General features: G+C 42.3%; 1 protein-coding gene across 1 annotated transcript in view; it reads right to left on the reverse strand.

The window, feature by feature from the left end:
* Positions 1-214: 214 nt before the first annotated feature.
* The window catches only part of ANKRD17 (ankyrin repeat domain 17), a gene marked incomplete at its 5' end in the record, with an annotated part of 45,119 nt that continues 28,188 nt past the window's right edge, over positions 215-17,145 (reverse strand). Inside the window, 15 exons of the mRNA XM_010075957.1 lie at positions 215-799; positions 2,161-2,325; positions 2,667-2,842; positions 4,308-4,556; positions 5,618-5,815; positions 7,249-8,897; positions 9,425-9,574; positions 9,807-9,962; positions 10,287-10,734; positions 11,572-11,743; positions 12,553-12,669; positions 13,394-13,489; positions 14,254-14,416; positions 15,238-15,413; positions 16,576-16,789. Coding sequence (XP_010074259.1) covers positions 740-799; positions 2,161-2,325; positions 2,667-2,842; positions 4,308-4,556; positions 5,618-5,815; positions 7,249-8,897; positions 9,425-9,574; positions 9,807-9,962; positions 10,287-10,734; positions 11,572-11,743; positions 12,553-12,669; positions 13,394-13,489; positions 14,254-14,416; positions 15,238-15,413; positions 16,576-16,789 — 4,189 coding nt within the window. The remainder of the gene's footprint in view (positions 800-2,160; positions 2,326-2,666; positions 2,843-4,307; positions 4,557-5,617; positions 5,816-7,248; positions 8,898-9,424; positions 9,575-9,806; positions 9,963-10,286; positions 10,735-11,571; positions 11,744-12,552; positions 12,670-13,393; positions 13,490-14,253; positions 14,417-15,237; positions 15,414-16,575; positions 16,790-17,145) is intronic.

The following is a 17,145-nucleotide window of genomic DNA, read 5'->3' on the forward strand; positions in this document are numbered from 1 at the left end:
AGGGGAGCTCCACGTGGAGATGACTGAATGTGCCAAGAGGCTGTTTTCTCAAGCACTTTTTGCTCAAAAGCCTTTCCCAGAAGGAAAATGTAAACTCCTGGTATGTGGTTACAACTGATGTATTCCTGCTCAAGGAAATCCAACATGTATTTGGAAAAAGCCCTCTAATAATGCCCGGTTTTTATACTGTACTTAAATTACACAAGTAGAAAAGTTATGCTTATTAATAGTTTAATGTATGAAGGAAACATCCAGATTTCTGAATATGAAGGTACATATCTCACATTAATTTAAGTCTACATAAAGTAGAGCCTCTATACTGACATATTGAAATTTACTTTCTGCTTAGCCATTTGTTATGTAAACAATTGTACATTTATTTGCCATTCTAAAACTTCAGGATCAAGTTTACATAATTTTGCTAAATTTCTGTGTTTGCTCAGAAGCAGTTTACAGTACTAAAACCAACCAGCCAAAGAACAGCTTCAACAGAAAGTTATGTCAAAAAAAAAAAAAGGAAAGGAAAGAATAAAGGCTAACTAAGTTGAAACGTATGATGGTGGGGAATGGGCGGTCACAATGTTCACAGAAAAAGGTCAGTTAGTAAGTTCTTTTGCAAAAAGCCTACACACTTCAGTCAAGCACATCAGTAGAATGATCTGGGAGCACATAAACTGTTTCTGCCACTTGTGTTTTCCTCTGCAAAAAAGGAATCTCAAGGCTAGCAAGTTGATCCCACTCAGCCAAGCTGGTTCATATGCACACTGTTCATGTGAGGTGTCCAAGTTCCAGTCCACACCTGAAAGAGAGACCTCCATTTAACACCATGCTCCGGGGCTGCTCAACATCGTTCAGAGTCAAAGTGACAGTGCGGGGCTTACGACCGTCACCGCACCCAAGTGAAGCCCGGCATCAGACAACACAGCAATCAATCACCAAACTACACCGAGCTGCTGTCATCAATTGCTTTACCCTGCTGTAACTCAGGTTCGAAAAGAGGGAAAAGACTTTTTATTCTTTCTGCCTCTACTTGTTGTTCACTTTGGCCAAAGGTTCCCTCTTCCTCTCTGCTTAGTGAAAAAAAAATATCTTCGCCTGGCCCAGCTGCTTTCCTTCCTGGCAGAACCACAGAGAAATCAACACTGTTTACACCCCTGGTTCCTCCACCAGCAACGCCGATGTGATTATTTTTTAGCGTTCCACAGGAAAAATGCTTCCCTCTGAACCCCAGGAACCACGCACGCCCTCTAAACATGCCAGGTCTGCCGTCATGGAGAATTAACAGCAGTCGATATTTTTATTTGCAAGGACAGCAGCTGAAGACCCCCAGCTCTGCGAGCAAGAGACTGCCTTTCTCTTTACCTTCGGCCGTTCGGACAACTTCATATAACCTAACAAGAGCTATGGACAACCCATTATAACCTCAGTGACTGGCTTGAGTACCAACAAGAGGTTCATCACCTCTGCACCTAAGTGATATTTAATGGACAAGTCCACAACCCAGGCAGGGGACAGACACAGTGAAGACACCGTCTCTTTCAGAGCCTAGCAACAACCCTTTGGACATAACGCTGTTTTCCCTTTTTGGGAAGGGAAAGGTTGTGTAACAGCAAATAAATGGCTTTTCTCATAAAAGCATATTGATTGTGTTTTCCCAAATGCAGAACTGCACAGACAAAAATCACCATCATTTAGAGTAAAATATACAGTGTAAAATTATCTTTTGTATCTAGACTTGCCTACAACACACAGCCAATCAAAGCTGACCTGCAGTAATTAACCAGGTGTCTGTACTCATTAAACAGGCAGCTTCTCTGAGCCCAGCTGGAAGCAAGCTTCCCAATCCTCAAGCACAAATGCACTCACAGCAGTAACTACAGCACACTCCTTTGAACTGCATTAACTTCAGGGACACTGATTTTTTTTTTCCTTGGGTCAACTTGCACTTATTTTTGGAAAGATGACTAATGTTTACAACTTGTCAGTAAGCACACGCAGCACCCTGTGCTGTAGTGAGTACGGGGGCTGTATCAGCTCCTTGGAGACACGAGCAAAAAGGAGAAACACTACACTGTATTTTCATACTTCCTAGCAGCTAGGATCTCGTCTTCACCACATTAAGTTAAAACAAAATTGTGAATATAAAAATTAAAAGATTACCGTCTGAGGCCCATTATTTTCTGTGGAATTTGAAACCATCTTTATCAGCGAGTTCCAAGATGGGTCAGCAGCATGAGGCCCATTAAATATAGGGCCTCCAGTACCATCTGTGATGGGGGCTACAGGAGGAATCATTGCATTCCCATACACAGAGAAAGGCATACCCTTCAGGGAGGAAAAGGCAAGGATCAGTATGTATCCATGAACACCGCTACTATTGCACATACAGAGTGACAAAAGGGAATTCATGTTAAAGAAATTTAAAATAAAGCAGTAATGAAATGCCTGAATTTAAGAAAAACATTTCTATGCATACATTTATTACATCACGGACAAGTTACTTTTTACTAGACCTAGGCTTCTGCAATACTCCGAGGGCTATGTAGCGTTATAGCTGACACACGCTCAACTGCACAGCGAGTGATCCCTCCGTGTTCCTTCTCTGCCTCCCACACTAACAGGGAAATTGAGCGGTACTGCGCTATCAAGTCCAGGAAGGTCCTTACCCCAACTTTTGGGAAGTCCATGTATCCTGCAGGAACGGGCTGATGGAATGTACCGGAAGGCGTTACGATTCCCGTGCTGTCTCTCTCCATGGCTTGGTGCGAGAACACCCCTGGGTCCGACATGGGTCTGTGGATCATGTGGCTCCCCATTCCGCTGTGACACCAGTCCACTTTATCTAACACCACAGACGACACAGCATTATACATCACACTCGCCAACCATCCCTTTCCCAGCCTAAATGTGTGCACTAACATTTCCATAAGTGACATTTGCTCAGCTTACAGCTCCTGTGCATCCACCTGCACTAAAATGTAGGTGTGTGTGGGACGGAGACCGTCAGAAATGACACTTGCACTTCAGAGCTACTCCACAGCACAAACCCTGAGCCAGTGGAAGGATTTTCTCCTTCTCAAAACCCTCAATTCCTCGCACGTTTGGAGCTGTGAAAGGGGGATGTATGCTACAAGGGCTACTTGCACTAGTCCATTACCATTCTTTCATGAATTATTTAATGAACTGAGAGACAGAAGTACTTTTGAAAAGCAAAACCAGACAACAACCAGCTGGAGACACGTGCCTATGTTCTAATTACATGAATTCATTAGAGGCAGCTTGGTATTGTTACTACAGTTCAAAACTCAGACATCCAGCAAGCCAGATTTTCAAATAAAATACAAGGAAATTTGATTGGGGTTGGCAGTCAGAGAAGGAGTACAGAAATACAGAAACATTTCTGAAGCCATCCAACCAACAGGTTGTTCAGAGAGGTTGAGCAGTTTTCATCCTCGGAGGTTTTCAAGATCAGAAAGGCTAAATCCCTGAGCAAACCAGTCCAACCTCAGAGCAAATCCCATTTTGTGGAGGAGGCTGAGATGACCTCCGGAGGTCCCGACCAACATCATCTCATGATTCCCACTCCCCATCCCAAGCAAACAAAATACCTAATATAAAAAAAAAAACCCCAAAAACCAACTTGAAACAAATTCCGCAGTCTCCTACAAATTGTATCCAAGACTCCTGAAGTGTTTGCTGAGAAAAGCTGTCCCATCAGTGACCTAAGTTTTCACTGAACTCTGAAATACTGAATTCTACATGACTGTGTAACAGCCAAGAGCCTTGCATTAGTAAAATGCAAACGCTGACCAGGAAGAACAAGGAAAACTCACATGCTGAATAGCACCAATTCAGGAAAATAAAAATTGCATGACTGTCATCACAAAAAGCTCCGTTTTGGCTATGAATTAAAGTATCAACTTCTATTGTACAAAATCATCTGTTTATCAACAGAAAGAAAAGATAGTTATCTTAGGCACCTTCATTTCCCCTCTCCTTAAATCCAATGACCCTCAGGTCATCCCTCTAAACCCTGAGGTTTTATTTCCACCGTTATTTCTTGCTTTGAGTAACAAATCTTCACAGTCAGGGTGTTTCAGAATCCCTGACGTTTCCTGAGACCTTGTTGAAACACAACTAAGTGGACTCGAGGGCAAACAGAAGTCCCTGCTCCAACTCCTTCAGAAAGAGCACTCCTAGTTTTGAGGCACTCCCTTTTGCATCGTCCTGCAGCTCCAAAAGCAAGCGAGGAAGACAAAATATTGTGGGGAACTGCGAGCGCAGGGATATCTATTAAGACTACGTACCTTGGTTGCCACCTATACCTTCGAAGGACCAGATACCACTATGTCCCACGGGAGCGGCTAAGTTGCTCCCGATAACAGATGGAGTAGAAGTTCCAGTTTGTCTAATACGTGCAGACCGTTCAGTCCCAATTGGAACAGGAACTTTTCTGTCCTGAGAAACATTACTGGGTTTTTCTGATCCCAAGGACACTGCTGAAGGGGTGGGAGATGGTGCTCTTACTCCAGAAGACACCGACTGAGCAGGAGATTCTGCAAGAAAAGCAATGAGAACACTTAGTAACAGCAGCCAGGTCCTCCCAAGCCACCACAAATCTGCCCTTTATGTCAAGCCATGCATCAAACAAGTGACAATGGGTGGTTTGTCAATGCCAGATTCATACAGCAAACACTTCAAGATCATTTTAATAGTTTTACTTTCAGAGCAGAGATTCACCACTGATTTAGTCTCTTACATAAAATGATGATCGTTCCCTGTCAGCTCCGCTACGGGACATACAATGCAAATCATCACAACAGACAGTTCAAAAATCTTAACTAACCACTTCTGTAAACCAAAGAGGGATTCAAGGATTATATCATATCCTAAAGCATAGCTGCAATAAGCCCATGTTGTCCTTGGGTTGGTTTGGTTTTTGTTGGTTTTGCTTGGTTTAGACTTTTTTTCTTTGTTTTTAATCCTGATTTGTTCTCGGAAGGTTTTTTTGGTCATTTGTTATTATTTTCACAGGTAAACAGACTAACTTGTTCCCTGAATAAGCCACCACGCAACAGCTGATTTGTGTTCTGTCCCAAGAACTCCACCCCCCAGGCAAAACTGCAGGGGCCAAACGTGGAGGAAGGTACCAGAACTCACCCTAGGTGTCCTCTCCTGGAATACACTGCACCGTTGTGTTTTAGGAACATCAGAAATGCTAACCCATCACCAGTGCAGAGCTAGCTCTAGTGAAACACCATTACATGGTTTACACAACTCACACATGGAACATTACCTCCAGGAACCACAACCCTAACCTCTCCTTTGCAAGGTGACTAAACGAACATAATAGATGTGAACAGTCCAAAGTTCACTGCAACAAGAACACGGAATTCCCCAATAGCATGACAAAACCTCAGCCATTAAAAAAAAGCACACTAGAGATAAAATTTTGCTGTTGAAATTCTCATCTCCAACATCCGTGATTGCATCTTTAAAACCCATCTAAAACCTGAGGTCAAAAGTAGCCCAAAGCAGAAAAGCCCACCCCAAACAGGCAGGACGTGACGCCACTTCAGGCATACGGTAGCTCTCCTTTCCCCTGCCTAGAACTCACCATTTGATGCTGATGAACATGGAGGCAATAAACTAAGAGGGGAAAAATGCTGTCTATTAAAATTAGCAGCTGCAGGTGCTCCGCCAAGAGGTGTCCCAGGTGCATATATCTGACCTCCCGAAAGGTTTGAGGCAAAATTACCCAGGTGTGTAGAAGAAGGTGTTACAGAAGCATAGGGTGAATCCATACTGACAATACCTATGAGAGAAATTGGCACAAGTGACTCCCAGCACTGCAGGATCTCTGTGAAGAGGTGTCCCATGTCATGGGAGCAATAAACAAAGAAAGAAAACATATCCCATCAATTGTTGGGTTTGTGGGGTTTTTTGTTACTATCTTCCAAAGAGAACTGGGAGTCAAACTTCATACTCAAGTCCTGACTATGTGTAGCAGGTGTGCAGTATACATAAACCAAGAACGATGCTTATGTTATCATGCAGGTATCCTGAATACCAATAAAATCAGGGAATACACGTTCTGATATAAGCAGACATCGTAAAAGTAACTGAGCATTTTATTAACCTGTAATTTAAATTTTGCAGGTTTAGCAAGCACAATTTTGTACCAAGAACAGTGGAAATAATACTAAAGATCTGAAGACTTTCTCCATTCATTGTTCATTTTACAGGAGAATGTCTATATACCCCACGATCACCACTGAAGTGGTTTTTCTAACCCAGGGATACATTTTCACTTGCTTTAGGAAATTATATTTTATTAGGACCAAGTGGCACCACTTCTTAAAGAGCAACTCACCTTAGCCGAGGTGTTCAAAATAGAACAAGTACTACCCCCCAATAGTCTCCTCAGTAAAGAAGAAGAAAAAATAAAATGTTAAGATTTTAAGTTTCAAAAACCATTAAGGAAGCTTATTACCACCCAAGTGCTGTGGCACTTGCACCCCTTCCTGCTCGTGAAGCTAATGACAAGATATAAATTTGTGGTTTTAGATTGGAAAAAGAACCAGTGACAGATGAAAGAATCGAGCAGCACAGCACCTGCCCCTCGGCATCGTCCTTCATCAAGATCCAACTTCTATTTTTTGTCAAGTTCTTCAGGCTCCCAGGGGGCACTTTGCTATGAACTAACGTAACGCTTCCTGACTCTACAGTTGGTTTATCTCCCAATGCATAACCAAACCTACATGAACAACTCACAGGTCCTGCTAAAACGGGCACAGGTGGCACCAACTGTGTGTCCTTCCCAGAAGCTACAGAACAAGTTGTGTGCCGACCCCTTGGCCCCAGTTTGCCCAGAAGGCTTAAACATCTCGCTACAAATTTCAACAAGTCAATGAAATTAACTTTTTTGATTTAATTTAGTATATAAGAGTGTGTTATTATCTCAGCTACCACAGAAGAAGAGTGGCATGACACAAAGAATGCCTCAGCAGGTTCATCGGCTGCAAAACAGTTGTTAGATTTGACAGGTGGCTCTTTAAAATGGACTCAACTTTGCTTGCAGAAACAACAATGAACTACACAGCAGTGCCCTTTCGTTGCAGGCCAGATAGCAGTTTACTGTAAATAACCACAAAAGTTGAGGTAGAAAGTATTGTCTGTTCAAAATGAGAACACGCAGCAGTTATTAGTTAAATACATTATAAAGGTATGAACACAAACCAGACTTACCTGAGGGGCTTGGAGCTGGCCTCTGTAACGGTGGCCTAAAACCTGGGGCTTTGGAAGTATCAGACTGATGTAAAGGATCTGAATTTGGCAAAAATGAAGACTTTCCTGATAGCATAGACTCTGGTGTTGTCTGAGACGAAACAACGGAACCACCCCAGAAGGCATGAGCAGACGTAGGGCTGTTTTCGAACAATGTACTGAAGGGCCCGAATGGTAAGGTAGCACTGAAATTGTTACCCATAGACTTGTTTGCTGGGTGGGCTGAATTCTGAGAAGCACTTTGTGTACTTAAGGTAGAAGGAAGCTGCACTGAAGAAGGAACACTATGGGGCCTTTTGATGTGATTAACATTGAGGACTGCGACAGAAGAATTTTGCACAGGAGCTGGATTCTTATGGACGCTGCTGGTTCCGTGGACAGGCGGTCTGATGGCCGGGGTTTCCATCTTAGCTGCAGGCTGAGAAGACCCCACTGACGTCTGAGACATGGGATAGGTCATCGGGGCATTTGTTGGACCTGCCACAGGAGCAGATGAGCTTGTCGCTGCTAAATTTGGAGGCACAACCATTCGAGGATCTGGTGCAGGAACCTGAGGTTGCTGAAGAGGGGGTCTTGCCTCTTGCAGAGGGGCTGCCGGAGGCTGCTGATGAGCAGGGTGTGCAGATGAGCTGCCAGTACCAGAACTGGGCTGCCTACTGCTGGTCGAGCTGCTCGTTTCCACTGCTGGCGGACTACCCGCTTCTGGATCAGACGAAGGTGCACCTTTATTGGGAGAGGTTGCTGCGCAGTCAGAAGGGCTGCTTCTGGAAACACCTGCTGGCTGCGCAGGAGGAGAAGGAGATGATGGGGAAGATGCAGGGTAGTGTTCTTTGGCAGTAGGAATTGGATACGTGGCATTCGTCGGCGCTGTGCTCGCGTTACTCGCCGTGGTCGTCACCGTGGTCGTTGTGGCATTTGATGTCTTCACAACCGTGACAAAAAGCTGTCTTCTGACTGAAGGGGAACTTGGACTGCCATTTGCAGAAGAACCAGGCACAGTAGAAGCCACTGAACTTGTTGTAGCTGTTGGACTAGTTGTCAAAGAACTTGCTGAATTCACCTGAGAACCGCTGCTGTTCTGGCTGTTATGGCGAGGCACCACGTGAGGTTTCGGTGAGTTGGTAGCTCTTGCAGGGCTCAACGGCCTAACAGGAAACGGACCCCATGTGGACTGAGCTGGTGGGAAAGTACCTCCAAAGTGGGTCATGGGCAACCGAGGCGGACGGATCTGCTGGAAAGTCTGAGCAGCGAGTAAAGCATGTGCAAACTGCGGAGGAGGATATGCTAATGGAAGAGAAACTTGGAAGCCAGGCCGCACATTATTGACTGGATTCTTAATGGTTTTGTGAGTGGATGCTGAAGAAATTGCAGGCACGGTGAGTGCGGAGGCAGTCTGAGATGCTGATGAAGCAGCTACAGTGGTCACTTTGATGCCCACAAGAGAACTGTTAGCAGCTGTAGTGGTGGCAGGTGCTGACGACCCTATTTTGGAGTTCGCAGCTGAGCTTTTCAAGCGGTTCTTTGGAATAAGTTCATCTATCTCCTTATCCGGATCCTTAATCAGAGCATTGATCAACTGTGTGGCCTGTCTTGTTGATTCCGTGCCACCCCTATACAACAGAAGGAAGGGAAAAGAAAAAAATGCATCTAATAATTTACAAACATTACAGGGAAGTACCTCAAACACATGATTCAGCCTGTCTTTTGTCATGCTAACAGACAGAAAAATAACTCTCAATCTGAAGACTGAGCTTGGCACATTCTTGCTGACAACAATTATTTAAGAACCTCAAGCTGAAAAGTCTAACCCCCAAGAAACACAAATGGTTAAAAAGTTCACTTCCCTAAATACGCCTATACATTGAGACATGTCTAAACAAGTCTATACGCAGAGCCCTACAGTTATGCCTTCTCCACTTTATCTCACAGGTCCTCCTTTGCCCAGATGTGATGGTACCAATTATAAGTTGTTCTCTGTTTCCCCACCCCATTTGTTTCCCCTGTCTCAAAGAACTGACTCTCTCAAAGACAAATTGCAAGGGACAATGAAGTCAAGCCTTGGCATTTTTCTACACAGAACCATGTTCTAAAATTTAAAAATCCTCACAGGAATGAGCAAGTCAAGCAGCCTGCTTACCTTATTGTTATTATTCTATCTCCAGTTTTGTCCTTCTGTTTGTCAATGTCTATGTGCGCTCCCGTGCACTCCCGTATGGCATTGATGTTACACCCTCCTCTGCCAATGACTCTGGAAATGACGGTTGATGGAACAGAAACCTTTTTCGATCTACACAAAAAAAGAAACAACACTCATCAGGAAACTCTTCAACAGCGTGAAGTAGCAGGCTGGTTAGTCAAAACAATGTTATAAAGACTCAGCCTATGTAGCTGCAGTTTTATGAAATTTATCAGGTCTACTGGGAAGAAACACATGCAGTAATCCCAGAGAGGGTTACAATAGATAAAACATTTTGAGAAAGGACATCAACAAGGGGGAGTTAGGGGAATGTTTTGCTTACCTTCTCACAACTTCCTTCCATCCTTCTTCCCTCTTCTGGCCACGCTTAGGACTCGCGATGGTGAGCTTCCCATTCGGAGAAGAAAGGGGAGAAGAACCAGATTTTGTGCAAGTAGACAAGGAATTACTCGTCACTTCACTAATGACTTCAGACAACCTTTAAAAGAAATTAATTGCTGTCAATATACAGTCACAAAAAACTCAAAGTTGCTTGAATTTAAACTATTACATTTCAAAACACCCCAACAATTCTCTCATTCTAGTTCCACAGGGATGGTTCTTGCTTCAGAACCTACTACTAAGTTCAAGTTCGTACTGCAACAACATTTATGCTCCTTATACACACTACAGCAGGGACACATTGCCTCATCCTCTTCCTAACAACTGATTTTAGAATGCATGTCCATGAAGACAAGGGCACACAGTTCAAATGTAGGGCAACAACCACCTAAAAATGGCACGCACACTCACAGCAACTTACTTTATGGATGATTTGCCAGTAACTGCTTTTCTCTCATCCTTCGGACAAGTGACAAGAACTGATGGTTGTTTTTTGTTGCTCTGTGTGTTAGGAACGGCTGTGGAAGAATGATTGTCACTTTTGTGGCTGCTGTTGCTATTGCTGCTTTCATCACTACAGCTGGAAATCCTCATATTGTCACTGTCACCGCTTTCACTAGTACTGCTGCTCTTGGATTCACCATTCACTTTTTCTGGTTGGCTATAGGAAATCGGGAGTTGGTCATCAAATATAATCTGAACATTATCAGGGGTTACTTTGTTTTTCCTGTTTTTCCTTTTGGAGCTCGTTGTGGTGATGGTATTATTTCTCTTCCCATGGGAACCTGCCAAAGTTGTCCAAGTTGCAGAAATACCAATGGTGGTTGTAGTGGTAGCGCTCGGCGGCTCCGTTGGGACCTCTGGATCATCTGATGGGAGAGTGAAAAAAAGAATATTAATTTAGCTGGCTCAAGGAAGCCTACGTAGTTTTGTTTTCCAAATCACATCTGTGCTATCAAATGACTCATTAGTAACCCTACAAGACTCCAAGAAACATGCAGAACCACTATCATCGTAAACGTATTTCATATGTCATACCATAGAGCCTCTCCCCTTGCTTATGCTAAGTCACAGAGAATTTCATTCTTTTCTTGGAACAAATGAAGCAAATATTTAACAAGTGTGAAATTGAATTCAGGCATGGAGAGACAGAGACAAGCAATTAGGGGGTATAAACATATGAAACAACAGAAAAAAACCTGTCTGTTCCCTTTCTTTCCACATATCAGAGTGAGCGAACAATCAGTGGAAACCATTTCTCAGCATACCATATGAAACTCATTGCCACGAGACATAGAAGAGGTGGGTTTCGATGGGTAAGAAATTGAGATCTATTTGGCATTTCCATGTTGTGCTTTTTTTTTTTAGCTAATCATTATTAACATTCTGTTTTGTGAGCTTCAAAAACAACTCACCTGGTTTTAAGAACTGGGACCTGGAAAGAAGAGACCCAAGCCAATACCATCCCCATTGAGAAGTGAACCCATAACTCCCACTGAAGCTGCTGTTAGCAGCTCCATGCCACAGCAAAACACTAGAAAAGCCATTATGCTGATTTACAGGCTTAATAGAAAAAGGTTAACAAAAGGAAAGCTCAGCAGGTCATAAGAAAGGTTGTATTTGAGTTCTGACAAGAAAAGCCTTTTTTAATACTGGAAATAAAATCAAGGCCGTGTCTCAAAAATAAGGCAAATATTTTAAATCACCTTCAGCTTTGAGCTTCTCTTTCTCCTGAGCAGCTTGGAGTTCAAAATTCTCTTTATTTTTTGCTTCTATTTCTTCTAGTTTTCGTCTTTGTTCTTCCTTTTTCTTCCTCCTTTTTTCCTTTCTTTTCTCTCTCTTGGCAGCCAAAGCCAATCTCCTGCTTTCTTCCCTTAACTACAAGTCAAGCACAGGGAACAGTATTACAAGATGTCCTATGCATTTCAAGAAATACAAATGTTTTCTATTTTCTAGGAAGCTGAACCTGCATTTTAGACTAATATATTTATGAAACAGAAGGTAAATTCCTTTTTTCCATATTTACTTCTTCCACACAGATTGTTCACTTGTGTTAACAGAAGGGTAGAGTAGAAATGGAGGACAGGCACCACGCAAACTTAAGGCAAGAGTTTAAGATGCATTTTCAAGATTCTCTGTGTAACCTTTTGAGTCCCAACAGTACAGTCCAAACAACACTCATCTCCCTTTCAAAGATTAGAACACGAAATGGTTTCAGCTAGCTTCAATATAAAGCGTGCACCCGTCTGACACTGCACTTGTACTCTGATTTCTCCATTACATTTCTACTACAGTACTACAGTTTCTAGCAACATTGTATTTTTTTTATATTTGAGACAAAAAAGGGGGTTAGACCTGAAATCCACACCTATATGACTGGAAAGTGCCCATCTATAAAGTGCTCAACAAAAAAATTCTACTCGGAATTTCTTTTTTTGGTACACTATTAATCCAAAGAGAAAACAGTTATATTGAAGTCTCTTGATGCAATTTCTCTGAATAAGTTAAAAAGTAAAGATCAAGATGACCTGAACAACTAGATACTCAGCTTTAGACACTCCAACTGCAGTAATTACACATACTCCTACACTTTTATGCATACTTTCACCAATCTTATAATCTTGAAAGAATGTGAAATTGGAATTTTATCAAATAAATATGCACAACTCCAAGCTCTTTCAACTTGCCTTCTCCAAGTCCAGTTCCTCTAAGAGAATGCTTGCATTTTTGTTGGCTTCAGCAGCCTGTCTATCTTTGGCTTGAACAATTGATTCCATGCACAGGTGGCACTTCTTCAGCATCTCCTAAAATGATAAAGTACATCAACCCACCGTTGGAAAAAGTAACACCGCATGTGTCTGGATATCTGCTCTGAAGCTTACACTTGTAATTTAATGACTCCTGCACTACCTGTGCAGGATTACACATCACACTTATATTTCCGCACCAGCTGCCTTTCTATTTTTCTTACTACAAAATTGTTTTTGCCCTGTTCATCTGGAATGAAGATAAACCAAATACACCTGAACGTCCACAGGGAAGAGCAGTAGTCCACTTCATGGTAACATAGTTTCTGGTAGCATATTAAGTATGTTTTCTATATTCTTTCTAGTAAAAAGATTTTTTTACAAGATTGTGAATCTTCATCCTTAAGCTCACACACACTCGTAAGCAGAAGGTCATTCCACTACCTCCATCCCACTGCAAAAGCCATCCTAAACGCAGTACAAACTCACTCAACAGGGAGGAACGCAGAACAGATGAGGCTATGACTGGGAGAACACTTGAAAATAATAATGGATAATAAACCACATCACCTTTACTACTATTCTCACAGTATTGAGGCGTACCAAGTTACTGTGGCTGCATGCTCCCATTTTTTGCAATGTTTTTTTAATGAAAAATTCCAATGGGACTCATCGTTTGTCTGAGATCTGGTGTGCCAGGAAACTAAAGACATAACATCTACTCTAAAAGCTGAGTCACAGCACTGTTCCCTCCCAAATATTTTCTTTCTTACAATCTTACCTTATCAGTAATTGTTGCTATATACCTCATGCACTCCGAGTCTGATGGAAACTGGTTTACTTCTTTCACTAGGTAGCGCACCACTTTTACATGGCCCTGAAAAAGAAGTTTCAAGGATGGTATTTATCAGGCCAGCTGCTTCTGGTTTGTTAAGAAACACTTCAGTTCAAGTACTTACTGCAAAATATTTATTTTCAATGCCTTCACATGCTGCTCTCAACACTTACTACTTTTTTTTTTTTTTAAATCATTATCACCTCCTCACTAGTGAGGCATATTTCCTCACATTTACGCTGAAAGAAAACCCAAGCAATACAAGTACCTGTGGCCAGGTTTCCCCTACCGCAGCCATGCTTTCACATACTTCTGTCTGTGACTTTGGTATTTTTCAAACATCCAGCTCTGGCAACTTACTGTTGCAGGCTCCCACAGTCATTTGCAGTTTTTCAAGTACTACAGCACTTGAACTACACGCCCTTGCAAGCAACAATTACATCTACAGTCAAATCAGCCTAAAATGCACTTTTTTTTTTGCAAAAGCGCTCATCCTCTCTTGCATAAGAAACCAATCCAATTTCCCCCCAGTTCCATCGCACATTCCCCCTCTCTGCACAAACACGCTGCAATTTTCACCTCCAAGCAGACCCATGAGAACCACCACAGTGAAGTGCCTATAAAGCAGATTTCTACTAAAATTTAACAGAGATGTTATACAGGTGACACACATACCCATTTTTGAGGATTCAATGCCAAATATTAAAACTAGTGCACACCTTTTAAATATGTAGTTTGTCAGCTACATTCTAAACGCAGAGATGATCAAGACACTACTAAGACCAAACCTGAACTTCACATTCTACCTTTCGAAAGGCTGCCATAAGGGGAGTTATTTTCCTGTTATCAGCAGCATCCACATCGGCTCCAGCTTGAACTAGCAGTTGGACAACATCTAGATGCCCTCCATTTGCTGCCAGCCACAGCGGAGTGTTCCCCTTCTTGTTACGCACATCAATGTGAGCTCCCCTACAAAAGCAAACATGTTTGATCAAAACACTGGACCAGATTTTTCATTCTATGTGTCAGCTGGGCTGGAAAACTGGACATGCAATACAAGAACAATAGGGTAAAATTCAATACTCATTTTTACATGAAACATACACACTCAGAGAACTTCAGTTTCCAAAACTATATTGTTTTTTTCTGATGCTGTCAAGAGCCTCAACCCAGCCTAAAGACATTTCTAACACTTTAAATCATGCTGTTTGTCATCTGCCCCTGGAGCCTCTCTAATTACTTCATTAAGTCCCATCCATCAGTACATGGCATTCTTCATTAGCTTACTCAGAACAACTCACCATGTTTCAAGTGCAAGCCAACAACCAGCGCTGCCACTTGGAAAATGGTATCTCCAAAAGCTACTCAAACATAATTACACCAACTGTGCGCTGTAATCCAGCTACAAACAACGAAGTCACTAAGATGTATGTTTTCTGGGCATCTGCTGTTCTTTAAGGACCTAACACTACCATCTAAAACGGCAATGTGTCATAACTACTACGTATGTGAACTTTACAGGAAATCGTTCATTTCTAACTCAGTGAGGAAAAAAACCTGAATCAGCCCCTTTGGGCAAAAGCAAGCACTGTTAACACCAAAGAGAACGTTGATCACTTCTGATAAAGAAAAAAAGAAAAAATAGTTAACAGTCGACAGGCACAGAACCTTCTCCATTCTCTGCCCCCTAGTGTATACGGGGAAGTATTACTGGATATTGGGAAAATTAGTCTAAGTAAAGAGATACTCAAGATGTTTTTCTTCAGGCAGTATACTTGCAAATACAGTACCTGCTAATGAGAAGCTCACAGAATTTGTAGTGCCCTTTGTCTGCTGCAATAGTTAAAGCTGTATCTCTTGAGGATGGGACTGGAGGAGCATTTACATCTGCACCCTTGTCCAGCAGAACTCTGCCCACCTCTGCATACCCACCAGAGGCTGCTTCCATTAACGGTGTGAGACCAGTCTAGGACAAACCAACAGGCAAAACAAGCAGTTATTTGGTGGGTGGGGGAAGATAGTTTTCACTTGAGAGCCAGGATTAATTTCAACTTCCAGCAACATATTTCTAATCCTGATGTACAGATTCCAGTTGTTACCTGGCCAATTTTGTAACAGCTTAGCAACATTCTGAAGGTGAGATTATCTTCAGCTGGCTCAAGATATCTCTGCTTAGCTTATCTCTGCTGCTGCGCAGCACCAGGAGGGAGCCAAAGCCCACTGCCATCAGTTGCTCAAAAGTAACCTGACCAACCTTCATGCTGATGATCCTCATCTGCACAAGTCCCATAAAATGCCCGTGATGTTATGATGCAAATCACATTCCCTACCTTCATTACAAGTTCCTACATGGCAACAGGCAGAAAGCACTTGGCTAGGTCAAGGGGACTCGTTAACTTTAGCAGGAAGGTACCTAGCAGCAATCAGTACTGCGCAGGTCCTTTTGAGCTCCTCTGTGGCAACAATTACGTACAGTGGAAAAGGAGAACAGAATGCCAGATGTGGCAGGTTTCTTTTTTTCTCCCCCTCAATATTCTAGTAATTCTCCTGCAGAACAGCCTTTCCTCCAATTTCGAGAGTTGGGGTCAACTGAAAAGACTCTCAAGCACAGACATCACCTTTCCATTCTACATCACCTTTCATTCTTGCTGATGGCCAGTGGATGTAAGCAGTGGCCAGACAGAAGAGATGAGACCACAAGCACACGGTTGGACTCGATCTTAAAGGTCTTTTACAACCTAAATGATTCTTCAATTCTATACCTAGGCTAAGATACCAGCTATTTTTTGAATATGTTAAATTCCTCTAATTTTTTTTTTAAGTTAATGGATTACTAACATTATGCTTGTAAGCACCTGAAGACTAATTAAGGCTTCAGAAGAAACCCTTATGTTTTGATCAACTGTGTAATCCCCAAAATACTAGCCCGTAAGCGCAGCCATTATTTTTCTTTATAATATATAGTCTTTTTCTAGATGGCTTTGGAAACACGACTGATCCACAGCAGACACACTTCTCTAGGTACAGTTAACTTCCACAAAAGACAAGACAGAAATCAGATGACCACAGAGTAGTGATGACTTACAAGCACCTCTTCGTGGAGGCTTACTCAGCTGTTAGCTCCTTACCTTAGCTCTATGTTCCACGTTAGCTTTTCTATCAAGCAGCAGGCTAACCACTTCAGTCCTCCCTTGGAAGCAAGCCAGAGTCAGTGCTGTGTTCCTGTTGGTCTCGATCTGGGCATTTATATCGGAGCCCATGTCCAGTAACAGCTTGACAGCAGCAGTGTGCCCATTCATGGCTGCCAACATTAAGGGAGAAATGCCCAATTTGCTACCAGTTCTGTAAGAGGAAAAAAAATTAAAATCTTGAAATTATAATCACATTTCTGGAATTACTTTAGCAAAACTAGTGAAGGCAGAGTACCTATCCAAGACCAAAAAAACAACTACACTGCAACTATCACTGAAACTACAAGAGGTTCTTCATGGCAGCAGCACTGCTTAGGACAAAATACTTCTACGTACATGTTACCTTTTCATTGCTGTAAATTTAAAGGCATCTCTTATGAGGAGCTTAACTTTTGCCTGGACTTCTCATTTGCCTTATGCAATGCACGGCTGAGCTATTTTCTACCTCCCAATGGATGCAAACGCATTACATACATGCATACACACGTAGAAAAAGCTTTTCTTTAA

This window comes from Pterocles gutturalis, unplaced genomic scaffold (assembly GCF_000699245.1).
Source record: "Pterocles gutturalis isolate BGI_N339 unplaced genomic scaffold, ASM69924v1 scaffold6098, whole genome shotgun sequence".
In the NCBI taxonomy this organism is placed as follows: Eukaryota; Metazoa; Chordata; class Aves; order Pterocliformes; family Pteroclidae; genus Pterocles; species Pterocles gutturalis.